The 27,480-nt window shown below is 41.4% G+C and overlaps 1 protein-coding gene across 8 annotated transcripts in view; it reads left to right on the top strand.

The window, feature by feature from the left end:
- Positions 1-27,480, top strand: part of nav3 (neuron navigator 3) — a 402,370-nt gene that overhangs the window by 362,853 nt on the left and 12,037 nt on the right. For 4 of the 8 annotated variants that reach the window (XM_084911103.1, XM_084911104.1, XM_084911106.1 and 1 more), the window contains 17 exons: positions 1,387-1,510; positions 3,749-4,058; positions 4,593-5,319; positions 6,553-6,978; positions 7,695-7,736; positions 10,239-10,396; positions 10,661-10,855; positions 11,253-11,305; positions 14,879-14,902; positions 16,084-16,107; positions 16,317-16,394; positions 20,204-20,287; positions 21,322-21,433; positions 21,680-21,804; positions 24,585-24,608; positions 25,073-25,239; positions 26,369-26,522. In XM_084911103.1, coding sequence (XP_084767229.1) covers positions 1,387-1,510; positions 3,749-4,058; positions 4,593-5,319; positions 6,553-6,978; positions 7,695-7,736; positions 10,239-10,396; positions 10,661-10,855; positions 11,253-11,305; positions 14,879-14,902; positions 16,084-16,107; positions 16,317-16,394; positions 20,204-20,287; positions 21,322-21,433; positions 21,680-21,804; positions 24,585-24,608; positions 25,073-25,239; positions 26,369-26,522 — 2,827 coding nt within the window. The remainder of the gene's footprint in view (positions 1-1,386; positions 1,511-3,748; positions 4,059-4,592; positions 5,320-6,552; positions 6,979-7,694; positions 7,737-10,238; positions 10,397-10,660; positions 10,856-11,252; positions 11,306-14,878; positions 14,903-16,083; positions 16,108-16,316; positions 16,395-20,203; positions 20,288-21,321; positions 21,434-21,679; positions 21,805-24,584; positions 24,609-25,072; positions 25,240-26,368; positions 26,523-27,480) is intronic. The other 4 variants (XM_084911102.1, XM_084911107.1, XM_084911101.1 and 1 more) reach the window with 4 other exon arrangements.

The following is a 27,480-nucleotide window of genomic DNA, read 5'->3' as shown; positions in this document are numbered from 1 at the left end:
AGATACACGACTGAAAAGCTCAGACTGACAGCTGGGATACCATTTATTTTTTGTGCGACAAGCTTCTGCTGTGCTTTATTCCTCCATCTCTGAGACGTTTTTCCAATAATGGCTTTGAGTTGAAGGAAAATGAAATCTCAGAATAAAAAATTAGAATGACAGAATAAGAAATTGGCTTTTGATGTTTGCTTTTGTGCTTTTTTTATAGAAATATTTCTTTTTACATGGGGCAGGTTTTTTTCCAGCCTAAATTTCTAGAAATGTCGATCTCATTACAGATTGTTTCATCTAAAGTTTCCTGCAGACATTATGAGTCAGGGGCCTGGTCAGATTTGGGCTGTGAAGATAAATGTTGCTCATTTGAAATCTGTCAGAAGACCAAATCAATTTTGCATTGCACCAGTGGACAACTGGGTTGCTAGGTGTCTGCTCACCGCTAAATTCATTACAGGTGTCAAGTGAATATACACCACCAATTAATATTTAGTGCCTACACTCAGGCACCGTGTTTTTGTACACCTTGGTTTGGGAAACAGGAGTAGAGTAGGTTTCTCTCTTTATTATCATGCCTAAAAACACAATTAAAAGGAACAAAAGTCAAGTTATATGCATGTTTTAAGCATAACAGCTCTTATGCGTTTGACTCAACAGCACCATCATTTTCTCTGTGCTTCTTCTGCACATGTCTGCACATCTCCAGCTCTCCTACTATCCCGCCTCTCCTGCTTTCTGGGTTCTCCATTTCCAGAATTTCATTCTTTATGTTTTTAATTCTGATTTTATCTTTTTTTTTTAACAAAATGAACATTTATGACATATCAAAGCCCCTTGACATTGTTGTCTGTTTGAATATTATAGGGTGATGTGGTGTGAGCACTCATTTCGGTACATCTTTATTTGTTTTTTCAGAAATTAAAGTCTTGGAGCTATTTGGTTAGATTTGTCATGCTAATTACGGGCGTGTCATCGAAACACACACAGACCAACACACAAAGGCAAACACACACACAGATGAGACTCGATATGTTGGCATGTAAACCAGTTGGTGTGTGTGAGGACTGTCAGGACTGTACATGTGTCTGTGAGCTGTCACATCTATAGTGCCGGCCGACTCTACTGCAGGTGATTAATTATGTCTGATAGCAGCAAATAATGCTTGAGCTTGCAAACACATTAATTTACATTACATTACAAATGTCATTTTGTGGGGAAAACAATTAAACTGGGAAGTCTCAAAAACTCATGATATCAAATTATACACTAGAGCACAGCGGTTTGATGACTGGAAATGATTTGCTATCGTGGATGGTTAAAAGATTCACCTTCATTCTTCTTGTGGCCTCACCATTGTCTTCTTCTTTGTCCGTTCTCTCTCTCCTGTTGTAGCTGGGATGACAGCAGCTCAGTGAGCAGCGGCCTAAGTGACACGCTGGACAACATCAGTACTGATGATCTGAACACACCCGCATACTCCTGTGTCAGCTCATCGCGCAAAAGCAAAGGAGCGCAGGTGAGCACATAAAAAATAACCATTCGATAGCCTCAAATAGGCTCACAGCTGGGATAGCCACACGTTGTCTGTGGCTCGTCATCATCTATGACTTTTTTAGGCTTCTGTTCCATGTCTCTGCCTCTATAGGTTCAGGCAAAATTACTCATTTGTTAATTAGAGAGATTACCATAAATTCTGGTGCAGATGTTAATGTTTACATTAGTACCACCATATGTCATAATGCTTCATTCTCATTTATTTATGTGGCAAAAATATTATAAGTTGCTACATATAGTATGACTTGGGGTGTTTAGTATTAATGGTCACAGGTCAGGATGAATTTGATTAATGTTATATCTGCTAAGCATCAAAGTTATTATACAGTTTCACATTAAACTGTTTATTTTAGCTTTACCCATTTATTTTCATATAACTGTAATTTCAGTTTGTTTGACTCTTTTCAGTTCAGTTTTGATTGTTTCCTTGGTCAGTTTTTATTATTTTCATTGTTAGTTTTAGTTTCTTTGATGATATTAGATATTTGTCTAATATCTAGTTATTAGAATGAAAGCACTGCCGTGAGCGGTGTGGTGGTTAGCACTATTGCCTAGGTCCTGGGTCTGAATCCACCATCTGGTTGGGACCTTTCTGTGTGGAGTTTGCCTGTTCTTCCCGTGTGTGCGTGGGTTCTCCGACTTCCTCCCACAGTCCACAGACATGAAGTTAATGGAGTTTAGGTTAATTGGTGATTCTAAATTGGCCATAGGTGTGAATGTGAGTGTGAATGCTTGCCTGTCTCTCTGTGTTAGCCCACACAGGGTGTACCCTGCTTCTCACCCTATGGCAGCTGGGATAGGCTCCAGCCCCCCATCAACCCCCATGACCATGAATTGGATAAGCAGGAAAAAATTAGATGGATGGATGCACTCAAAGTCATCTACTCTCCCATAATCTCATAAAATATATGCGCTAATACCTCCTCATGTGTTTTAGTTAAATGTAAGAAATGATAAGCATATTACCATTGTGACCATGGTGTTATTGTAGGATTAGTGTTTAGTTCAAAGCCGCACTCACAGAGCATGTAGCATCAAGTCTCAGTCATGATACCTATAGAGCAGTTAGCAGCTGTGAGTAACCAGTGTTAGTTGCACAGTAATTATCTCCCAAACTAAAACACATTTCCTGCCATGACCAACTTGAAAATCACGACTTTGCATGTCTTGTCACATCTTGTTATTTAAACTTTCACATTTCTTTCAACTTTGTGTTATGTCTTGATCAAGGCACACACCAACAATTTTACACGCTTACTTGACTTGCTTTGTTACCGTTGGGATGATCTCCCATTATAAACTGGCGGTGGAGTGTGTGAAAGAAGCAGGCATGGAGGGTTTCATTTTTTTTGGTGTTGCATTGCATTGGGGCAATGTGGGATTGAAGATTTATGGTGATTTGACATTTCCTTTGATAATATTGCAACAATAGCACCAAATCACAGCAGTATGCATACTTGCTATAGTGAGAGCAGGACTGTATAGTTTTATAGTTTGAACAGTTCCTATTTTTCTTAATTTGATTTCTATATTTGTGCTCAAGGAATTAACTGTGGACAGAGGGCCGGTGCTCGGTTCTCCTCAGAGACTTTCACCGTATTCTGCCAAGTATTCTTGGCCCCTCATAAATACCTAACAGACTGGGCTCTTAAGAGACTCTACTGTTGCTAGGGAGACTGACCATCTGTTCCGGTAGGCTAGCTGTCACTGCTATGTGTTTGAGTTTGTGTGGGTGCGTTCATATGCGCCTCAAAAGCAGAGATCTGGATGTGGGAGATTCCAAAGATAGCTAGCACTTCACATGCAGACATAAACCACGCTGCTCAGCTTGTGCAGAGACTTACTTCTTTTTGCTGACTCTTTGCTGACTGTATTGCTTTAGTGTGTCACCTTTCAATAGTTTAAATATTGCATATAATTTTCAAAGCATTATGACTTATTTGATTTCTTCCATTTAAGGCAGGGTTGACATACCAAGATATAAAACTTGCTTGCAATCATTTCCTGTCACTGCATTTTTTATTTTTTTTTGCATTCTTTATAAATATTGTTAAGGAACTGCAGTGATGATCAGGTAATGCTTTTAAGACTTACTGGTATAAACTGCAGCCCAGAAGCATTACAGTTTTGTTATTGAATTCTCCCATCTATTTATCAGTTTGTGTGCACTCCCTGATTCTCTGTATGACAACCCCCACAGTCCCAGAAAGGAAGCAGATCCAAGCATGCGGAGCAGGAGGTGAGCAGCAGTTGGGCTGGAGCTGAAGACCTGAAGAAGGTAGAGGAGGAGCTGGATGCAAGCATGGATCCTAGCAGTGGCTCTTCCCGCTGGAAGACCTCCTCGTCTTCCCCATCCTCCCAAACCCAGGGCCAGTATGAGGACGCCAGTCAGAAGGCAGCTGCGCTGGCCCAGATGTCCCAAACAGGCTCATGGAGGAGGGGTATGACAGCCCAGGTGGGCATTACACCACCCAGAACCAAGGGGACGTCCGCTGCCCTGAAAACACCAGGTAGGAGAGGAAGCCTGCCATCTTTGTCTAGAAGTGATTTTGGAAGTAGAGCAATTATACAAAGCGATTATTAGACTGGGACAAAATTAAAATGTGACTTTTTGAACAAAGGAGACTCCATTTAAAAAAAAAACCCTAATCTACAACATATATTGACCGAGTATTACTGGCATTAATATTAGAACATTAAAAATGATTGTGTATCTAGGTGATTTCCTAGTGGATGTTTTTCACATCAGACATCAGAAAGTGATCTTTATAGAAAGAGCAAAAATGACTTTATTGGGCTTACGTGATGCTGAAGAAGAAGTCGTAATAATAATGTTGATTTAAGATGAACATGACTGAATCTTAAATGTTTACTAAACACAGCGAGTTGTGCTTCAGATAACTTGGTTGGCTGTAGCATGAGCAACGATTGCTCTGATTCTGGCTGAGGGCACCAATATATTGATTCTATGGCACCAAAGGGTAAACTCCAAGTACAGATGATGTGATGATTGGTGATATTTTTGGATTTGTGTACTTTGACAGGCAAAACCGATGATGCAAAAGCCTCAGAGAAGGGTAAGGTGCCTTCCAAGAGCTCATCTGGCATCCAGCGCTCACCCTCAGATGCTGGCAGGAGTAGTGGGGACGAAGGCAAGAAACCCCCTTCTGGCATCACACGCCCACCCACCACAGGCTCATTTGGTTACAAAAAGATCCAGGGTGCCACTGGCACGCTAATTACCTCCAGTGGTGCGACACTCGCCAGTGGCTCAGCCACCCTGGGCAAGGCACCCAAATCTTCAGCTGCCATCAGCAAAGGTGCAAGCATCAGTGGTGTGCGGAAGACCAGTCTGGATGGCTCACAGCCCCAGGATGATGGCATCCTGCTCAGCTGCAGTGGCTCAAAAGTGACCCTGCAGTACCGCTCCTTACCCAGGCCAGCTAAATCCTCCAGTGGGGTGGCCGCAGGGCGCAGCGGGCATCGCTCCAGCTCCAGCAGCATCGACTCAAATGTCAGTGGCAAGTCAGCTGGTGGGGCAACAACGCAAACAGGCACTAAACGCAGGGATGGAAAAGTGGGCTCAGAACGCTCTAGTCCCATCACCATCAACCAGACAGATAAGGAGAAAGTGGCGGTGTCAGATCAAGACCCAGCAGCAGGACTATCCACCTCCCCAAAGTCTAGCCCCACCTCCACCTCAACAGGCCAGTCAGGCCTCAGGCAACCAGGCTCCAAGTACCCCGATATCGCTTCTCCAACCTTTCGCAGGTCTGATACACCATACACACACACTGCACTCATTCTGTCTTTGTCCCTGACTTTGTGTTTCTGTGTGAATCCAGCATTTCATCACATTTCTTTTTCAATTCCCTGATTGTTAGTTAAAAGCAGCATCTTTTACAGCAAGGACATTTGGGGCAGTTTTTTTGAAAGACTGAATCTTTTCACCATATCTTCTCCAGAATTTAGGCGAGTTTAATCCATTATGATACGTGGTGTTTAGTAACGCTTTTCCACTGCAGGTTATTCCCCAGGTTTCTATAACGGAGAGAAAAGATATCCATAATGTCAAAGTTTCATTTAAAATATATGCCATCTCTATCAATTTTAGATATGTTTGGATGTGCAAGATGAATATCAGACACTTAATAAATCATATTAGATTGCCTCCGTGGAAATATTGATTGAGTCAGTAGACTTGGCTGCATAGCTTAGGGGTGCCATAACATAGATTGCTCCCTGGTGTAGCTGATAAGTCACTGCAAATGCAACACATCTTTACCCTGAAGATGAGGGTCTGATGGCTTTTCATTCAGCAAATTCAACCCAGCAGTGTTTATCAGAACAGACAAGAGACAGGACTTTCTCTGCACACCAGTCCCTCACTCATTAGAAGCATGCATTCGGCAGGCGCGTCCAAACATCCGTCCCATCCAATCTGTCAAGCCAACACGTTTCATCTGCATGTCATAGCTTTTTTTCTTCCCCCCCAGAGTGTGTCACCTATATATTGTGTGATTGCGGTGACAGAGTGGGACAGGCATAAGCAGAGTAGCAGGCTGTCTGAGCATATGCAGAAGGCAAACAGGGTTGAGTGGCCTAACAGATTAGGTTATTTAAAGTCACAGGGTTGAAACGGCGAAGCTGTGAAAGCAGATGTGTCAGTGTAAATCACTGAGAGTTCACATCTAGCCGAGGTCAAGTTCGCTGCCAGGGAGAAATGTATTGTAAAATGTGCTTAATATTTTTTATCTGTTATATAAAGTTGTTGCTACAGCAAAGCAAGGGGATGTTTATAGAAGCTGCTTTCCACTATCCTAAAATGGGTTTCTTGTGACCATTGTAGTAGTTTTCTTTGTAATGTTTGACCAGTGAGATCACTGCACTTGTCACACCCAAAGTATACCAGAGTCCTTAAATTTTCCAGTAAGGATCTTGCAGATGCTCATCACTTGTCTTTTGAGCATTTCTAAATGATTGCACCCACCTCTCTGCCCTCAGATTGTTTGGTACCAAAGCTAGCAGCAAGGCCAGCTCTCCTGGCACGCCCGACTCTGGCAAGTGCCCCTCAATACTGGGCAGCCCGCACGGCACACTGGCGAGACAAGCCAGTCTGGACTCGCCTTCCTCTGGCACTGGGAGCCTGGGCAGCGCTGGCGGCCTGAGCGGTGGCAGCAGCCCTCTGTATGGTAAAACCCCAGACCTGTGCACCGACTCCCCGGCCTCCAGCCCAGCCTCTGGCCTCTCCCTGCCCTCCAACGCTCGGCCCTGGCCTGCCTGTAGCTCATCTGCTGGCAGCAAGGACACACTGAGCTGCCAAAGCATGACCAGTCTGCACACCAGCTCTGAGTCCATTGATATGCCGCTGGGCCACCATGGGCCCAAGGTTACACGAACCGGCAGTGTCAAGTCCACCCTGTCTGAGGGGTGAGTAACAGGGAATACGATTGGGAAGAATCGTATTCATTGTTTCATTTGAGAACAGAGACAAAACGTTTATCTCCCTATCCTAAGATGTAGACATACAATACAGATGAATAACAGAAAGAAATCATTCATTCACAAAACAGTTTGGTTCAATTTAAGTTTCTTTTTCTGGCATGGTTTTGATACTATAGAAAAAAAATAAATAATACCTCCTCTACTCCTAAATTTCACATATCTGCACAAAACAGTTCAATCAGTAGTTATTGTCTCAAAGTGCTATAAGGATAGCAATTAGCATTAAAGACATTTAACAGTCCTGATAGTTTCACAGTCCAAAGCCATGACAGAAAAAATACCACAGTAGATCATTTTTGACACCCATTCCTACGTGTAGCCTCTATAAAGGCCTTTCCATTTTTTTGTCCACACACTTTGCATGAATTACATCATAGAGCATAGAAGCAGCAAACACATTTATTTTCCCTCACTAGTTCAGCTGTCTCAAAAATGAAACAATCTCAATTCTGCCTGTTTTATCCACGTAGTCTTTTGCACTGAGGTGCATTAGTAATGTCTTAATGGATTTTCCATTGTGTGCATCTTTGTGTATGTCAAAAGTCAAGTTTGTAAAATGTGACCAGTTCTTTTTCTTGTGTATCACAAAACAAATGTTTACAGGTATTCATCTAATTTGCTCATCCTCTGTGTTTTAACAGCATGCCCCTTGACAGAAACACACTTCCCAAAAAGGGACTGAGGTACAACACATTTGCAGCCACATTCCATTTTCAACTGTTCCTCTTTCACTCAGTCATGTAGATCATATGCATACATGCATCTGCATTCTAATGTCAGGCTTTCCGTGTTGTTTTTCATGTGTCATTATTTGCACAATCCATAGCGGTGATTCCCAGGTAAAAGTCATCAATAAACAGTAAAATATTTACTTTAAAGCAGGGGTGTCCAACTCCAGGCCTCAAAGGCGGTGGCAGCTGATTTAAATGGGTAAATGACCTAAATGGCTAAATGGTGATGAACGAATCATTTGATTCAGGTGTGTTGACCCAGGGTGATATCTAAAACCTGCAGGACACCGATCCTTGAGGCCTGGAGTTGGACACCCCTGCTTTAAATTATTAGATAAATGAATTGATAAAAATTATTAACTAGTTTATCAACCTGCTTCCATCAGTTCATGTTCAGAATTATGTATAATTAGGCTGAGGTGATAATGATAAAGTACACAGGTTTGATAAGGATGTGGGTCAATAAAAAACTACTGCTCAATAAAAACTTTTTGAAGATTAAATAAAAACTGAGAGTCGATATAAAAAAAATGAGCGTAAACATTTATGTTTACACCATCTGTTTACATCCTAAGTATGCTTAATAGCTCTTTTATGAACTGCAGATTTACAGTGTGTGACTCCTTTAGTGATACAAGCAGATTGGCTCTGATTATATTAGCACTTAAGTCAAGCACTGATCAAAGGCTGTTGATAAAAAGCAAACATCGCCACCATAATCTCACCTAAATGGATGGTTAATTCCCTTGAGACACTAATAAAGCGTGACCTGCTTTATCATCCATAATTTACAAATGAATATCCTGTTGTGTTTATTAAGACTTTAAACTACAGAGCCTAACTCACCAGGAAAATGTTTATTGAGGTCACAAGCATTGTTTTCCCACAGTCTTGTTTTCATCTTGAGGAGTCAACCCCCGCTGCTTAGGAATAATGTCGTTTGAAAACCTCCTTTTTTTAGCCCAATAAACTATGTCCATCTTTTCACATACAGTCTGTTTATATTTGACTAAATATATAGGGAACTCATATTTAAGTCTAGCTATGGATTTTTTCTCTTTCAATTTTTAGAGTTTTTTCCCTGTTTATCGTGCAATTATGTAACAAACTCTGGAGCTCAAATTAGATTTTGACTTCTTTGAATTGATGCAAAAAAAAAAATCTCTAACATACTATGAATGCTATCTGGGATGATGAGGGAGCAGTGTGTTTTTCCATCTGTCTGCTTGTCTGCTTCTCTGTGCTCATCCTAATCCTACACTCATCTCATGCAAAGTTAGAAATGTGGCAAACGCAGCCACTGAGTTCTTTCTCGGCTTAAACTTTCCGATAACATTTGCTCTGTTAGCTGAGGCGAGTGTAGAATGAATGTTTTGAATTTAGCTGTAACTGAGTGGACGGAAACTGAAGCACCATGACCTATTCATCACAGTGGCACAACTGATACAGGGAACAGCCTTTCCAGCCAATTATAGAGTACTGCTGGAGAGGTGTCGGATGGGGCATGCTGGGTGTTCTTTCATTTTTCGAGCATTTGACGCTCGTGCTATACGGAGCCTAAAACCATCTGATCTCGCACGACGCTTTTGCCTTTTTTGCCTCAGTGCGGTCTGCAGTGTTCACTTTAACGTTTTTATTGGCAATGGCAATCTGTTTTCATCTTAAACATGCCAAATAGCTCTTTTATAAACTGTAGACTTTCTACATGGGGAGCTTAGATTAATAGATTTGCCTCCTTTAGTCATACGCTGTAAATAAGCGGATTGGTTGTGATTATATTAGCACTAAGTATACCAACTCAAACACTGACCCTTGGATATTTCAGTCTGTTCCATTTCAACTCCAGCTGCAGTCTGACAGCACTCAGTGCAATCTTAGACGCCCAATTGCTGCTGGAGAGAATAGCGAGCACAGACGCAGGACTAGAGCAGGGTCAGATGTGACAAGCGTAGTAATGGGGGCGTTGGAAGGAAGAAGCCGCTGAAAAGAGATGAGTGCAAACTCAATTATCATCCTCAGAGGATTAAATATGGCCGATTGTCATGTGTGCGATAAGGGGGGCTTCTGCTGCTGAATTACTTTAGAGTTTGGGAGAGAGGAGATCAACAGCAGAGTCTGTGTGTTTGGCAGCTTTAAGCCTGAGTAGTCTGTCTATGTATAAAGACTGTGTGTGTGTGTGTGTGTGTGTGTGTGTGTGTGTGTGTGTGTGTGTGTGTGTGTGTGTGTGTGAATATATATAGTTATTATACATAAATGACTGCATGTGTGTAGATGCATGCACATCCACTTCTGTGTGGTATGGTTTTTAATATTTTTATGCCATCTGCTCACATCCTTCTACTGTGTAGCTTCATTAGTTTACACGTCTTCATCACTTGAACTTTTAAGTAATGAAGTTCATTACTTAAAAGTAATGTCTTGCCTTGAGTTTAAAGTGTGTTTTGTGGGTTTCAGATACCCTACCTCCTCCAGGCAGACATCTCATGAAGAAGGGAAGGAGTGGTTGAGGTCCCATTCAACAGGAGGTCTTCAGGATACTGGCAGCCAGTCCCCTCTGTCTCCTCCTGGAGCCTCTTGCACCACCACAGGAAAATACCACTACTCCAACCTCTGTGAGTCAAAAGGAAAAAACCTATTGTGCCTAAAATGTGTATATCGTATCAAGGCTATGATAGACATATGAGCACAAAAAGGATCCTTGTGATATGATCTGTAATTAATTAAAGCATTCTTCAGTGCATAAATAAATAATATCTGAGGTGATTATTATTTAACAACTTGTTATAAGTAGGTTTTTAGTGCCTGCATGAATGATTGATGATTGAAACGCACGTGAAAATATAACATGGTAGATGTATATGTTTTGCTCTGTGCAGTGAGCCCCACCAACATCAGTCAGTATAACCTGCCACCAGGCAGCAGCAGCATGAGCCGCTCCAACAGTATCCCCACCCAGGACTCCTTTGACCTGTATGGAGAGGGTCACCCACTGGGTGGCAGCGCAACCTCTCTGGAGGAACGACCACGTGCCATCAGCCGCTCTGGGTCCTTCAGAGACAGCACTGATGAAGGTGAGACACACACTCATTCTCGACGGACTGTCCAGAACAAACCCAATTCCTCACAAAGAAGCTAAAACAGTGAAAACAGTTTTTACTGTCACTTTCAACAAAGCAAAGTCCCACCAGCTATCAAGTGCTTTGATACCAGCATTGCTGATAGGTCTCTGTTCTGGTCAGGTCAGCATTTTAAATTGTTTTTTTTTTTAGTCCCACAAGTGATTGCAATTTTTCACTTTACATATTCTGAATAAGTAAGCATAAGAGCTGCTGACCAATCAGCCAAATATTTGTAATAATATAAGTATTGCAAACTGAGTCACAAGGTGAAGACAGTTAAAGGACAAATATCCATGTTTTACCTTAAAAGTCTTTGTTTACTCATGTGCACCGTCTCTGTGTCTTACAGTCCATGGCTCCTCACTGTCTTTGGTTTCCAGCACGTCGTCACTGTATTCTGCGGTAAGTGTCTAAGAAGTGTGACAGAAATCCCTACTGAGAAAAAAACCCTAACCATAGCAATATATCTGAGATTTCACTTCTATTATTTTTTTCTGTAGTAATGGCATTCCATACAAACATGTCAATTTCTATATTGTAATATAAATAATTACTTAGAATCACTGTGTTCCCTTTTTGTTAAGGATTTTCAGAAAAAGGAATTGACTGTAACTATTTGCAAATATTTACCAGGATGGGGTGACAATATTTTATTCAGTCCTAATTGATGCCTTCCTCCACTCACATAGAGCATTTTGAAGTTGGCAAAAGCAGTTTAGCATCTTCTCTGCCTTTCTCTTTTGGCTTCTAGCCTTTAAGAAGACGCCACTAGGGCTGGGCGATATGGCCTAAAATTCATATTGCGATATAATTTGAAGCACGTGCGGTAACGATATATATCGCAATATATTCTTTTCTTCTGTATAATGTATTTTCCACACTATAAGGACTTAAAATCCTTTAATTTTCTCAAAAATCGAGGGTGTGCCTTATGTATGAATTCTGGTTGTGCTTACTGACCTCGAACCGATTTGGGCGTGCAGAAATCTGTTAAAAAATGTTTTAGTACAACTTTGGTAAGCCGCACTGCTTGATGGATTGTCAGAGCATTACGGCTGCCGTAGTGAGGAGCTTCGCGGAGTAATCTGGGTCCAAAACTCGGTCCTCTTCAGGTCCCAAAGTCAAACGAACACTGAGAGTTAAAAACGGTCTAAATTCTTTAATAAAATCATCAGCGTTGCTGCTTTACCAGGTGTAACAATTAAGTTTAACATCCAGGCATCCATGAAAACAGAAGTTATTAAATTTAACGGAGTTAGAAGTTAGCAGGAAGTTAGCTCGCTAGTTTCCACCTCTGCTACCACTTCCGACATAAATGAAGACAGAAAACTAAACAGCAGTGGCGTTTGCGGGATTACTGAAGTTGGACTATCTGGTATATAATGTTGTGCTACGTGATTGCTAGCGACACAGCTATGCTAGCATAACATTAGCACAGTGAAGCTGGAGGATGAACGCCAACTTTTTTTCCACTCGATAAAAGTTAACGTGAGGGATTCTGGTGGTCAGGGACAAATGCAATCGTATAGCAGGATGCTATACACGGGCCAAACTTCAGTCAGGAGAACAACTGAGATCATTCATCCACAATGTGAGGTTAGTTATTAATATACTGCAACAACATGGGAATAGAGCAGCTGCGAGAGAATTCAACATTAATGAATCAATGTTACGGAAGTGGAGGAAGCGCAGTTTTTGGCTTTCCCCATATTTCAAAAGTGCTTCATCTCTTTGCTATGACTGTCGGCATAATTTGCAGATGATAGTGGTTGTAGCCACTGTGATGCTTTGACCAAAACAGGCGCAGCTTGATGACATCATCAACATGCACTATCGCGATAGAGCAATATAGTCAAAATCTCTATCGTTGGCCAAATTTATATCGTTTCTATCGTATATCGTTTATATCACCCACCCCTAGACGCCACCATAAAAAAGTGGAGGGAACAAAAATAATGGTGACATATTCCTGCTTGACTGTTCAGATCACAGCTGAACTACTACTACAACAGTGATGAGTACTTCAGCTGTACTGGTTTACACAAGTACTACAAAAGGAAATGCATCTATAGGAATTTTTTTGTGATGACAATACCCCATCAGCCTTTACCCTTCAATTGTAAAAGGCTGATGGGGTATTGTCATCACCCCACCAGGGAGTTGGATGAATAGCGTGGACACTGAAGTTTGTGAATGCAATAACCTGAGATCAAGGCGACGTATGATGATGTGTTTTGAAATTGATACCATTGGTGCATCTACTGAAAATTTGAGTTCCAAATTCAGTGACCTCACATCCTGTGAACACAATACATCAAGGAGGATGTCATCTAGGACTTTCAAAGTGATGCCATAGGTGCATCTACATGCAGGCTGAGGGGTAACACTGGCAGCTGCCAGTAGGGATGGGTACCGGTATCCGGTGCCATTGTGGCACCGGTTCTGACATAAACGGTAGTAACCAGACCGAAAAGCAGCGCACATTTTGGTGCTTTATTTTGGTGCTTTTTTTTCCTGAGATGTCATACACTTTGGATTCTAGCCAATCATTTTACGTTTCCAAAGATAGTAGGCGGGCCCAGGTACGTACGATCTTTTAGAGCAGAGCTACAGATTAAAAATGCCCAAGGCGAAGCGGGCAAAAGTCTGGCTGTACTTCACAGCAAACTCAGCAGCCTGCAACAAGTGCTTTAAGGTGATACTGTGCAAAGGATAACCTCCTTTGCACAGTATCACCTTAAAGCATCAAATCTGATGAAACACCTGGCGACGCATAGCGGTTTTTTAAAAGCCGAGAAATGCACTGTATTTGATAGCTTGCTGCAAGAGCTCACACCGAGCACATCTACTGCGGGTGTGGTGCCTGTTATCGGACCCGGAGTTAGCAACGTCCCCCAAGAACCGGAAGAGTAGAGTCCTGGCCCCTAGCCCTGCCAGTGTAGCAGAAATGATGACGGATGATGATGGCAGCAGCAGCCGTTCTTCTCTGCGTGTGAAGCTTGATGTTGTTCGTGTGTAATTTACGTTGAGTAGGCCAAAAAGGCTAAAATGACCAAAGAAAAAGTGGAAAACAGTTAAACATGAGAGGCTTTTGGAAAAGTTTGTTTTTTCCATTGTTTAAGCACTGCTTCCAGCCAAGAGTGATACCATATATGCCCTATAGCTGCAGAAAAGGCTAACATTGTTAACTTTTTACAAAAAAACAGCTAAACAGAAGAGGTTTTTGGACAAAGTTTGTGTTCTCCATTCTTTAAGCACCGGTTCAGCACCGTTTAAGCACCGGCACCGTTTCAAAAGTACTAGTTTGTCACCGGTATTGGATAAAACCTAAACGATACCCATCCCTAGCTGCCAGTATTTAAAACAAGATTGATCTTCAGACTGTTTCAAACATTTTTTCTGTTGAGCTCCAAAATTCATATGTTTGCATACAAAAATAAAATAAAACTGAAATCATCTTTATTTTTTAATTTGAAGAGTGAACATCTTTTCCGTCCTCTCCTATCAGTGATGTTACGTAGCATTCAGTCTTTCCCTTTTCCTCTCTATTTTTGTAGAAGACAAAAGCAAGTTTCTGTGACAGCATTTGTCTGAAGTAACACATTCTTAGCAATTTAGATTCTGCAGTAATAGCACATGCAGTGCTCGACTCTCGGATTCAGTGAAGTGGGGGATTAGTTGTAGCAAGAGGAATCGATTACCACACACGTCTGCCCGTTTCAGACTGCGCTAGCAATTTGCAAAGTAAACGTTCAGATGAACGATGGAGATGGTTTTGTTTACAAAGTTTTCCATCAGGTTGAGTCATTCTGTACATAAACCATTTCCTCTTTAATTTTTTACATTTTCTGTCATTTTAATCTACTTTTAATTAAAATGACCCTTTTCTTTGCTTTTGGTGCTTTTACTGATGGAACACATCTCCCCAGAGCAGCGATCAAATGTTTCTAAACTGTGTTTGCTTGATTCTTACAGACAGAGGAAAAAGCTCACTCAGAGGTAAGGGCGGCTAACATTGTGTCCATCTTTCTGTTTGCATGTATGCTTCTCCTTATCAGCTTTCAGCTAAACAGGCTTATAGTTAGAGCCACCGATGCCTTGAACCTGCTCGGTACAGCCACTGAGCAGCTCTGTGGTGTGGGTGAAGGTTCGAGTGCCTTGTGTCTTGCTGTGCATCCCTAAAGGTTACTTTTGACCTATTTGATTTGATTTTGTGTTGGATTTAGTCTAAGATGTCACGTGCATGTCCCTGTTGGCTGATTTCTGTGTCTGAATGTCTTTGTGCTGCACAGCGTCTGTATTCAGAGACAATCTGTGCATGTCAATCAAAGCACAAACAGTGATATCTATTTGATCTCTGAACTAAACAAAATAGTGTTTTGTGAATAAATAAAAGTAAATTCTGCAATCAATTATTTTAGCTCTATGTTGCATTGCTTTATCTAATCATGCATTGATTTCATCTAGATCATAAATATCTATACATCCTTACTATTCTGCATAGCTTATTGTTAACTCATTACACTTACTCTGTAATGGGATCCATGCCCTGACCTTTGGCTCTTGTTCAAAAAGCCTATTCAGTTTATCACTGATTCTACTTTGATTTTCCAGTTTTATGGTTTGACTTTCATCCCTTTTGTCTCTACATGTGCTTTAAGCGTAACTTTGGGTCAAACAGTGATCGCAAATACACTGCAGTGTTTGTTTTAACCCTGCCAGATAAGTGGAGTTTAGTATTCCGGGACAGCTCACTCAGTGCAAACTAACAGTTGTTGACTACAGTGACTGTGCAGTAAATCTAAACACATTTAGAATTCAAAACAAATAATAAAAAGGGCATTATATTTTTGAGTGACTGAATAAAAATATACAGCCAATCTTATCATATGATAATCCAGAAAACTGTTCTTGCATTCTTGCACTGAGCTGTCCGCCTTGCTAAACTGAGACGTCTGGCTGTTGTGAATTATATAAGTATGAATTTCAGGCATTTGCAAAAACTTTTTGAACCATCTCAGGCATAAATGTCTCCATTTCCTCGCTTTGCTGCGGAAACCATGAAATGAACATTGCTGTGGCTTGTTGATAACCTCTGTCTCTCCAGCCACATCAGGACTTGCTATTTGATGGAGGCATGCAACATAGCGTTAATTTTTACTCTTTTCTTTTCAATCAAGGGCCAAACAGTCCAAAATTCCACGGTAATCCCCCACACTTTATGTTCACACTTCACTCCAGTGTCTTTTTAAACAGTTTCCCATGTGCCTGCACAGTTTTCTTTTTACATCAGAGTTATCACCATGGGAGTTGCAAATTCACATCGTGTTTACATCACAATCAGTCTTACTTTCTTTATGGTTTTTAGGCGCATTAACCGAACGTTCACATTCCGTTTTTCCTTCCCAACCAGCAAATCAGAAAGCTGCGTCGGGAACTGGACGCCTCTCAGGAGAAGGTGGCGACTCTGACATCTCAGCTGGCTGCCAACGTGAGTTTATTTACTTCAAAAGGTGCCGTCAAAACAGCCTGAACATTTGCACGATAACCTGCTGTCAGAGAGCTTTTATGGGAAGCGCTGCTTATCGAAGGAGGAATATAAATCTTTAAGACACCCTCTAAATCCTTTGCTGTGTGTTTGAAGCCCTCATGTGTGTATTTGCTTTTGCCTGTTTGTAGGTTTGTGTCTGTTTTCTTGTCCCTGGTTAGAGCTTTTCCTTGCGTGTGCTCGTGTGTCTCATACAGCGAGGATTGTCTCTCTGCTTTTGTCTCAGCTGGTGGGTTTTCAGCAAAGAGCCTCTCCCGAATTCAATCAAGCAGAGAGAATAGAATAGAGATAGATGGCTGAAGAAAGAGAACAGGGAGATGAGGATAAGTGAATCTAGGCACAAGTGCGTCATGCGTGGGTGAAACAGAGTAAGATGCAGAGACCTTCAACCCAAAGACAAAGTCGTTGTGGAGATTTAGTTAGACTGACTTCAGCATCTGACTCCACCTCCCTACCATCAATGCCAAGTGTCTGATCGTGCGTGGAAGCAGTCAGGTTGCTCGCTTCAGTCCTCTTCTTTGATCACAGAGTTGTGCAAAGCTGAAACTGAAGGCAGAGTGTGAAAAAGGCAAAAACAATTCACAGATATTTAAAAGAGCATTATATTTCAGTCTTTCCTGTTTGATAGTTGAGTAGTTGTGCACAATAGCTGATGCAAAACCCTTTGCTTTGCTGTTTTTGGTACAAAGAAGTGTTGGGAAGTCATGTTACTTATTTATGACATAATGGGTGGATGTAATAAATGTAGCTGAGATTACATTTTATACAAATGTACTTTCTGATGCAGTTTATTTGCAGGAGCACTTAAAATTTAATAGATGACGAGTTGCACTGTGGATCCCTGTGTTATTTCTCCACGTCGTGCAACTAGTGTCATAACCAAGTCATATGTAAGCACAGACAAGAGAAACCCACATACACTAGTGACATATTCTGGAAGTGCATCACACTACATCTACATGATAGCATGGTGGGTTGCTAGTGTTCTAAGCTCATCTCATCCTCCCAGTGGGGAGTGTAACTGTGGCAATATCAACCTCAGGAGTCCTCAGATACTCTCCACCCACAGTCCAAATCTCATTGTGATGTGCTCAAGACCTGCCACAGACATTTTTTTTTTATCATCTCTGTTACTGCCCACACTCTCACGTGTATGAGAGTGTGTATTTATATATATTTATAGGTGTATAAAAGCCTACACATTGTCACTGGTAGCAAATATAAGAACTCTTTGATGTGCAAATAAAAGTAAAAAGTCGTTTTTTTTAAATGTCAGTGCCTTAGGAAGAAGTCAAGTTTTTAAAATCACTTATAAAATGTAGCTATTTATTTGTTAATTCTGTTCAGCTTTGGTGTGAAATAAAAGGTCATTTACATTTGTGTGTGGCTTTCAGTTCAACCCACATTTTGTGAGCGTGACACGCAGCTTCAAGCATCAAAATGTCAAAGAATTTTTCCCCAGCTGACAGAGAAATCTTACAGAATCTTACATTCCTTTGACAACAGTTTAACAATAACAAAGTCATGATGAAGGCAAAAGATACATTTTAAAGCTCCATGGGGAAGGTGTCGTCTTTCCGTGTCATCGCTCACTGGCGTGGTGCTTTTTCATTTCATCCACACAATTTATAAAAGAGGACCAGAGAGGAAATGTGCCGTGACTGAGGTCATCTTATCGTGATCTTATTACATTTGATTTGCCACTGCACTAACGATTATTATTATTTTTCTTGGGTTTGTGCAGGAAATTGAATGTTGATCTTATAAAATATATATTATGCTGAGACACACTGTGCCACAGTCAGTGTTCTCATACTGTCTCACCACTGCTTTTAGAAACACATCTAGCCTTGCCATCATTTTGATACACTAAATATTTTTGGTTGTATTGGAGCAAAATAGACCAGAATTAGCAAAACTGACACCCCATCCTGCCAAAGGGACTAGGGGGCAAAAGTATTAGTCAGTATTTTCTTTCAACCATGAAGGAGATTGGTTTTCCTGTCTTGGCTGACATACTGGGTTTAAGAGTTCATACAAGCAACCCTCCTCCCCCAGTCTCTCTCCCCCCTTCTTCTCACCCTTCACTTTGTCAGCCTGACCTTCTTCCCTCTCCTTTTTTCTCCTTTCTGCTCAGCTTAAAAAAAGAGTCAACCCTCCCCAATATTTCCTGTTCGTATTCCTTTCCTTTTCCTCCTTCCTGACTTTGGGCCTCCTCCTTTCGTCACCTGCCCTTGTTTTTGTACTGTACTACAGTGTAGGATGTAGCCCAGCAGTAGTTGCTGGCTTTGAACACAGTAGTCGTGACTCTGTGTCGTTGGTAACATATAACACCCTCGAGATGTTGTGTACATCGTCAGAGGTGGCATCAAGTAGCTGTGACTTTAAAGACTTTCTCATCATCTAGTTCTCTGATTTGGCCTACTGTCAATCTTTACCTGAGACCCCAGGATCAGGACAAGGGTCAGAAAACACTATCTGGCTCAAGCCTCCAGAACAGGACAGATGGTTCAGCCCTGGGATGCAGGAGAGTTTGATTGGTGCCTCCCTCAGAGCTGACAGGTGGGCTGGGGGTTGATGAGTTGGAGCCTCACAGGTGGAGTTGGAAAGAGATGTGGAGTTAGAGGGATGTGTCGGAACAGTTGGCATTTCTAAAGGTCAAGACCTACGCTGATTTAGCCAGGGACACAGAGTGGAAGAGGCAGCACAGGGTGCTACTCCGTGCACGTGTCTATTTATGGACTTGGATGGGCCAAATGTCGTCATAGGCATAAAAAGATGAGGACTTTTCTGATTTTGTCACAACTGTTAGAGGGCAAGATCAAGAACAAATGCTGCTGAATTTGGTAAATGAAAGTGTATAAATGCACTTGTGCGTGCGTATCTGTGTGTAGATTTGTCTGGGCATGCTACCCACCTCTCTGTGACACACCAGGCTTGACAGGTGACTCGGTTGTGTCTTGCTTAGAACGGGAGAATGAACGAACAGCGCACACACACAAACAAATACACACAAAAGTACATGCAGCCTTGATGAACATAAGGCTTCACCAGACATCCCTATAAACACATATAGATAAAACACATGCACAACCAAATCCACACACGCACACACACAAAACCATGATTCCCGCAGAGCAGATGGCATGACGTTGCCAAACATTCACCATCTTTCAGGTATCACTGCGTTCTTATTCTAATTAGCTGAGAGAGACGTCTTTGGCATCCACGGTGTTTAATTCACAGCAGTTGGATGCAGCAGTGAAGTAATACAGTGCTCCCTCTTCAAACCTCCTCAGGATGGCACAGCCAAAGCCTTCAGACTCGTGGGCAAATAAAATTTCCACACCAAGCTTTTTTCTGTCCGCAGTCATCAAGCGAAAACTCACTTCAACGTTATCAAAACGCACCAGATGATACTCTGTCAGAGCTCTTTTTTTCAACAGGGGTTTTAAAAACATTTTAATGTTAATTTATAAATGGCCAAGTAGAAATTGCGTTTATTGTATTGACCGAGAAAAGTCAAATTTCATATTGAACTCAGTTCTGAGATTTACTTTTGTAGTTTTGCATACAGAATGTGTTGGGGGTTTTGTGTGTGTGTGTGTGTGTGTGTGTGTTTTATTTATTTCAGTTCTTTCTCTTTTTGACTCTGGATTTTCGATTTGCATAAGAAAAACATAAATAGTGAGCCAAAGCATGTAAAAAAGTAAAAGCGAGGATTAAGTTTGCTTGTCTTCCTGTGTCTGTAGGCTCACCTGGTGGCAGCCTTTGAGAAGAGTCTGAGTAACATGACCTGCCGCCTGCAGAGCCTCACCATGACAGCCGAGCAAAAGGTACAAGAGCTTATTCTTGAATTTAAAATACACTGTGTGGCAACTTCAAAAGAGACTACGGAGAGGAGAAATGATTAGAAACGTGAAGCTGTGTGGCACTGAATAATTTCAGTGGGAAGTATCAAGTCGGAGGTTGGTCATTGTGACATAATAAAAATATATTAAAGGCTCAATTCTCGACTCGTGAAAAGTTTTCTGCTGAAGGAGTTTACTTGGTAAAGTTTTTCTCTAACAGTGCTCCTAACCTTAACCAAAGTCGTTTGACATGCTTAGGATTCAAACTTCAGTGCTTTATATGTAAGTAAAAGTATCCAGTTTAATAACAAAAATCTGTTTAAAGCGGTCTTTCCGTCATCATTTTTTTTGCCCGCAGCTATTTTTTTCTCTAGGACTTCAGAAGAGCTTGAAAAGAACTAAAACTCATCACAGCAGCAGCAATATGTTCTTAGACATACCCCTACCACAAATTAAGAATGCTCCCCTCTGTTCACATATACATGCACACATAGCTGACAAGCCCTGGCTGCTTTTTAATCCTCTATAAATTAAAGGAGACTGAGATGGGTGAGCTGCCTTTGTCAAACAAGGCCATCCTAACTTTTAATTAAAGTGAAAACCCTATCTGCAGCCCTCAGTGAGTTTTGGGGAAAGACAGAGTAGGAGTCTCCCTTTATCTGGTCCAGTATTATTCTTATTCTAAGCAGGTGGTGCTGGCTTTGGGGCAAATCTACTGTATTTCTCAAAATATAACCCCCCCCACACACACACACACACACACACACACACACACACATACGCATACACAAACACACACACAGCTACCTCAATGCAAAATTTAAGAATCTGCTCTCAGTAATGTAACTAAGGGGATGATTCCAACATTTTTGGGTTCCTCATCCTTTTTAAAAATAACCTGGTCTGATCACTGATTTTGGATTTGGAAAGTCTGTTTTATTTAGACTACAGAGATTTCTGTCTTCATAAATAAAAAATAAAACAGCACCTCCTGTTCTCTCTCTTTTTTCTGACTAAAGGAGTCCGAGTTGGCAGAGTTGAGGGAGACGATAGAAATGCTGAAGACCCAGAACACAGACGCCCAAACAGCTATCCAGGTGGCACTCAATGGCCCAAACCACCTTGACAAAGGTAATGAGCAGGCTGGCAGGAGACAAAATTAAATGATGTTTTGATAAGTGGATGAACATTTAGCCCAACTGGCTCCATAGGTAATTGAACCCCTGTTATTTACAGATTTTTGTGCTGTGTGAGTCAGATTGAAAGAAACAATTCCTGCAGCACTTTAAATAAGAACCAGTATCAACCAATAAATGTAGTGACACTGTTCACCTAAACGTTCTTTGCACTAAAGAAAGCTTTGTCTGTTCTTTCCAGATCTGAGGATTAGACGGCAGCACTCTTCAGAAAGTATGTCCAGTATTAACAGCGCAGCCAGTCATTCCAGTATGGGCAGCTTGGGCAAGGATGCCGAAGACAAGAAGAAGAAGAAGAAGAGCTGGGTAGGTGAAAAGATAAAAACACTAAAGCTTCAGAGTAAAACCACATTTCAAAACCAGACCTCAAACCTTCCATAGTTCCAGTGGCTAACAGTGTCTCTTCTCAAAGACTCATCATAAAAGGACATAGCACCCTGCTTTTTGGATGGGAGCGTGGTGTAATCTGAGTTCTTACTAACAAGCTACATCCATTCACTTTACGAGTGTATCGCACAGACACAGAAATCTGCTAGAAAATCTAACATTAAAAGTGGCTGCACCCTTAGTAAAACATACTTGTACTCATGAACAGAAGGTTAGCTAGAAAGACTTAAAGCACTTGTTGTACTATGCCTTAAACATGCCTTTCTATTGGGATTGATTGTTTGGGGGACAGCCTCAACTGCTCATACAATGAACTGCACTTTTGGACCTTGAGCTTAATTTTTAAGGCAAAATATAAGAGAGGGGTGGAACTGAGTACTTCTTAACCAAAGCCCCAAAAGGTTGATTCTGTTCATCTGGGCGTAGCGTTTTCAGTTTCGTCATTTCTCCCACTGGGCAGGTTTCCCCAATCTTATAAACAGTGCATTTGCATAATGACTGAAACTAGCAATGGTCTTCGAACAATGGGCTGGGAGGTCGGTTCCTTGATCATTAATATGCAAACTGTCATGACCACTGATCAATGGCCATGAGCACCATTCAAAATACTTTCAGCTGCCTGTTTTGGGTATTTTGAGATTATGCTATGCAGGTGTCTTTTAATTTCTGGCTTGCATTCATTTGCTGCAACCAACAGATGCTTTATATTTTTACATGAAAATATCCAGACATTGTTGGAGGTGGATTTGGTAAAAAATCCCCTAGATACATATACATTATTCAGTGGCATTGAAGCTATTTTAGATGTGCTTTATATGCCCACATTAAGAGATTAAATGTCTTATTTGCATGAAGAAAAGATATTTTTGCAGCTCTATCAAATAAATGTGATTGTACTGTTGCTCTCACTAAAAATTATCCACATTCCTACAAGAAGAATGCATTAACTATACCTGCATGAGCTCAGAAGAACTTGCATTATTTAGTCTTTATTTGCTCATCAAATCAAAAGCACATGGATCATTTCTGCCCCAAAATGCCAATCCATGTTTTTAATGCTCTGATTTTTTTATGCCCAATCATTCCTCCTTTAGTGTAAAGTGGGTGTTTGCTGCCTTACATGACTGAATCAGTCTGTGATTAACTGGTTGATACGTGTGATCAAGTCACCATGTTATCAAAAATCTAATATTTAGTCATATTTGAGTTGAGATTCCTCCGAGGATTGAGTATGCAGAGTGTGCAGCAAAATCTTGAAGGCATCTTGACCTAAAAGAGGATCAAGCATAATGAACCACACTGCAGTCACTGTTTGAGAAACACTTGGAAATTCATATTTAGTGTAACATGCAGATGAGGTTGGAAAAGAAGCAGAGGCCACCAATGTCATGTACACAGAGGTTCAGCCTGAAAAAAGTCGAGTTTCTGCCCAGAGGTTAGAGGAGTGCTTGTTAAATTTCCAATTTTGGATAGAAGAGAAACACTCTTCGAAATTTCCTGTCAAAGTGCTTTTGAGAAAAGCTCTTAATCCCTCAGTTACACAATTGGACTTGGTCAAGCCTGGAGGTGTAAAACAGCATGGCATATAGCTTTATTCCTCCTACAGAGCATGTTGGGGGAATAAAAAGGAAACTGAGTGTTTGCTGACTCACATTTCTAAAATGCATCTTGAACTGAAGTTAAATCCTAGTCTCAGATGCATGTTTAAAGCAGTTTTCCTTCAATTGACAAATGTATATATACATTTTCCCAAAACATCCAAAGCCATAAAGTCTTTTCCCCTTTCTCTGCTCTATCTATGCTAATTTTGCTGGTTGCTGTACAAGCTACTCAGCATCCCTGGCTGAGAGCTGCGATTTGCTGCAGTCCCCTGAGTGAGAGAGATGACATATTAGAAGTTCTGTCTCAGCCAAGGAGCACACAAACTAGAGCCAGTCTCCAGTCTCTGCTGCAATGCAAAACACATGCCCTTGAAATGAAATGCATACTAACAGTGTAAAAGTTCCCCACCAAGCCTGACATGTCAACATCAAGCCAGCCTCATGAATACCAGCCGTTTCCTTATTTCAGCAGCAATTAATTATTCATTTGCATAAATTCTTCCTGGGTGTATGATGGGTGGAGGACAGAGTTGAATTGAGGTTAGTGAATGAAAAGCAAAGACAAAAACCACACATCAGGCTTGCAGGGTGGCAAGATAAAGGATGAAGTTGCATATTATCATATAGCTGCAATTACAACCATGAATTTCAACTCATAACCTAAGCTGCAAATAATTAGTATTTGAATATCAGTCTTATGAGTGGCAGTGTTGTAACATGTTGCATATTTTGTGTTGTGCATCATTGTGCTGACTTCATGTTGCGTCCTGAACTCTTTGCTTTGTAAAATGTTGGTTTTATTGACTTGAGATCTAAACTGTCCCGTATTCAGACAAGTTTATTTGTCACCTCAGATCACCTCAGGCAGCGGTGATCAAACACTGAGCATGCTTGCAGAAATGCTCTCCTCCTACCAAAGGGAACGCAACTGTAATAACATTCATCACGATTGTCACCATTCTAGCAACAGCAGTAACTGGAATGTCTCCAGTAAAACAGTGATATTTGCAGCAGTTAGCTTTAATCAACACTGAGTCTCCTGCAGAGCAGGGGTGTGTGTTTGCGTGGCTTAATGTTGGGTGTGTTTTGCATCTTCAGGTGGCCGATTCCCTCCCGGCTCAGGTCAGTGGTTCCCAGAGTGTCTTCTGTTTGCGTGCAGTGATTCCTCATCTTCACTTCCTTTGCTCCTACGTTTGCCCTGCCTTCTCCCCCTCTTAGAGCAACCTCCTCCTTTTTCTGAGAACGTCGGCATGGATACAGCGACCTTCCCCTTTCCCCCAATGTTTCTCCTCCCCCCTCCTTTTCCTCCGCCCCTCCTCATTTTGACTGCCTGTTCATCCCAAAATTTTTAGGAACATTAAAAACGCCTGCCCCCCCCCCCCATTCTCATCTGTACTTATGGTCTTGCTTCTTGCCTTTTTACCTAAACCAGACAGTGCCCATTGCTTGGAAACAGCACGGAGTAACTTCCTGACAGGATGCAATATCATCAGGGTTAATATGAACTGACATGATATGACTGAGGAGGTTAGCACGGCCGGTACTGATGTTTCTGCCCCTGTGTGTTTGTGTTATGTGTGTTGCAGTTACGAAGCTCCTTCAAGCAGGCGTTCAGCAAGAAGAAAACCAAATCGCAATCAGCCCACGATGAGATGGAGGAGATGACCGACTCTCTGCCTTCCTCACCCAAACTGCAGCACGACAACAGGCAAGGCAGTATCGCCACACTGCGCTCTTCACCCTCCACCACAGAGTGAGTAAATGTATACTCATTCACTCTCACAGTTCTATTCACATGAGACATTGTCTTCTGCCGTATCTACGATCTATAATAACTGAAATACACGCTTGTCTCATTTCTTTTTCTTCTCTGAATATGTAATTGTTTCTGACCCTCACTTCACTTTTCTTTTCTCTTTCATCCAACCACTCTGTTTCATCATTTCTTTACTATTTCTCTACCTACTGTAGCAAGTGCGTTTGCGATAGCAAGTCTTCCCCCATTTGGACGGCAAAGAAAAAGCTAAATGGTTATGTGGTCTACAAGCACAGATCTCGGTAACAGGCACTGAGTGGCATGCTCCCTGGGAGTGTGTTTGCAGTGGTTTGTGTTTGTGTGGCGTTCTTCTCCATATTAGCGCTTTGCTCCGGGACACAAACTGAACCAGGACCTTAAAATTGTCCAGTTCTCGGTTATGGAAAAGTAGCAGAATGGAAAGAAAACTATTCTTGTTTTGTCAGACATGTCAGAAAAAATTGTCTGCATCTTACTACAAAAGGTCAATATATCTATTTATATATTGATATATAAATATATAGCTGTTTCACAGTCATGCCAGGTATTGTTTGGGTTAAGATAACCTGGCATGCATGGTATCTTAACTCTTATAGTCTCAGCATGTGGAGGTTTCTGACTTAGCAAACATAGCATTTTTACATGTCGACTTTTTTAATATCTGCCTGCTGATTACGAAAACAGCTGAATCTCTGTCATTATGACAACACCACATCAGCCTTTTTAGTTTACTCTGAAAATGATCTCTTACATTTCAGACTAAACATTAATGTTAAATAAAGAAAAGAGCAACCGGTATGCTGCATGGCTGTCATAAATTCTGGCATAAACATCCTACACATATTGCAATATTTCTTTTCCTGTAAGATTGCTAAAATAAAGTACTGTAGTATCAATGGGAAGGATTTGCTGTACCAAGTGCTTAACGTTCCTTGTTCACCCATGTGATACCAGCCCAGACTGACTCAGCTTGAACTTCAGCTTTCTTGTTCCCCCTGAAAGTGCACATTCTCCAGACTCGGTGTACGTGCTTGGTATAACCCTAAAGGTGAGCCCTCCTCCTCCCTGTGTGTGAACCCACTTTCAGGCTATGTGAATGCACCGAGGCTGAGGCAGAAATCATCCTCCAGCTGAAGAACGAGCTGAGGGAGAAGGAGCTCAAGTTGACGGACATCCGCCTGGAGGCACTTAGCTCTGCCCATCACCTGGACCAGATCCGAGAGGCCATGAACCGCATGCAGGTGAGCTTAAACTAAACCCAGGTCAACCCAGGCTGAACTGTGTCGATTTATATTTGAGCTCAAGCTGCATCAGCATGCACAGCTGTCAGCTTGCCAGGGGTCATTGTAGTGAAAAATATGAATATCCTTTCACAACATAACAAGTCACCTAGTGCTCTCACTCTTTAGCTATTAAATTCTATTTTATGGTGTTGTTTAAGATGTGTAACCCAGGTAATGTTCTCTAATTTTTGCTATAGAACTTTGCACTGTCCACTTTCTGCTGTAACAAAACAAATTTCCCATGTGTGGGACTAATAAAGGTTATCTTATCTTATCTTAAATGTACTGCAGCTTCATAATCCAGAATGAAAATGAAACCGTCAATGACAGTAATGACATTTAAACTTCTTTGCCTCCGGGCCAAGAGTAAAATGAGAGGCACAATAGAACTGTCAGTGTGGTTAATGTGTAGCTGGAACTTGCAGCAAATTAGTATAGCTTCATATTATGTCTGTCCTGGCTCTGCCCACTGATGAAGAAATTGTCTGTCATTTCTTTCATTTGTACACTTGGCTGTCTTGACCTGGAAGCCAGGCTTTCCCTCTACTTTCAGCCTTTTTTAAGCTAAGCTGACTCACTGCTAACTCCGCCTACTTTGGCCCAATTTCATTCAGTTACCTCTGTCAGTGCTTTTTCACCACATTGTGCAAAGTGATGCTGCAGTCCTTCATAACAGCAGGTAGGACGATATAATTAACTTTCAGGTTTTGTGCTTGATGTCTTATTTTTCAGCTCCTAGTACTGGGGTCTGCAAGCTTTAGTAACAGCAGAGCCATTTTTCGGCAGTTTTTCACCAACAACAATCTGCATAGAGTCACAAAACATTAATACAGACATTATGAAATTGTAGAAATAGAATGAAGTGATTATATCTGTTAGACCTACTCTTAAAATGTTGACAGTTTGAATTTTACCT

Source organism: Perissodus microlepis, chromosome 17 (assembly GCF_051167445.1).
Source record: "Perissodus microlepis isolate ML-2025 ecotype Zambia chromosome 17, ASM5116744v1, whole genome shotgun sequence".
Classification (NCBI taxonomy): Eukaryota; Metazoa; Chordata; class Actinopteri; order Cichliformes; family Cichlidae; genus Perissodus; species Perissodus microlepis.
The sequence above is the reverse complement of the archived record's forward strand: the minus strand, read 5'-3'. Positions and strand labels throughout refer to the sequence as shown.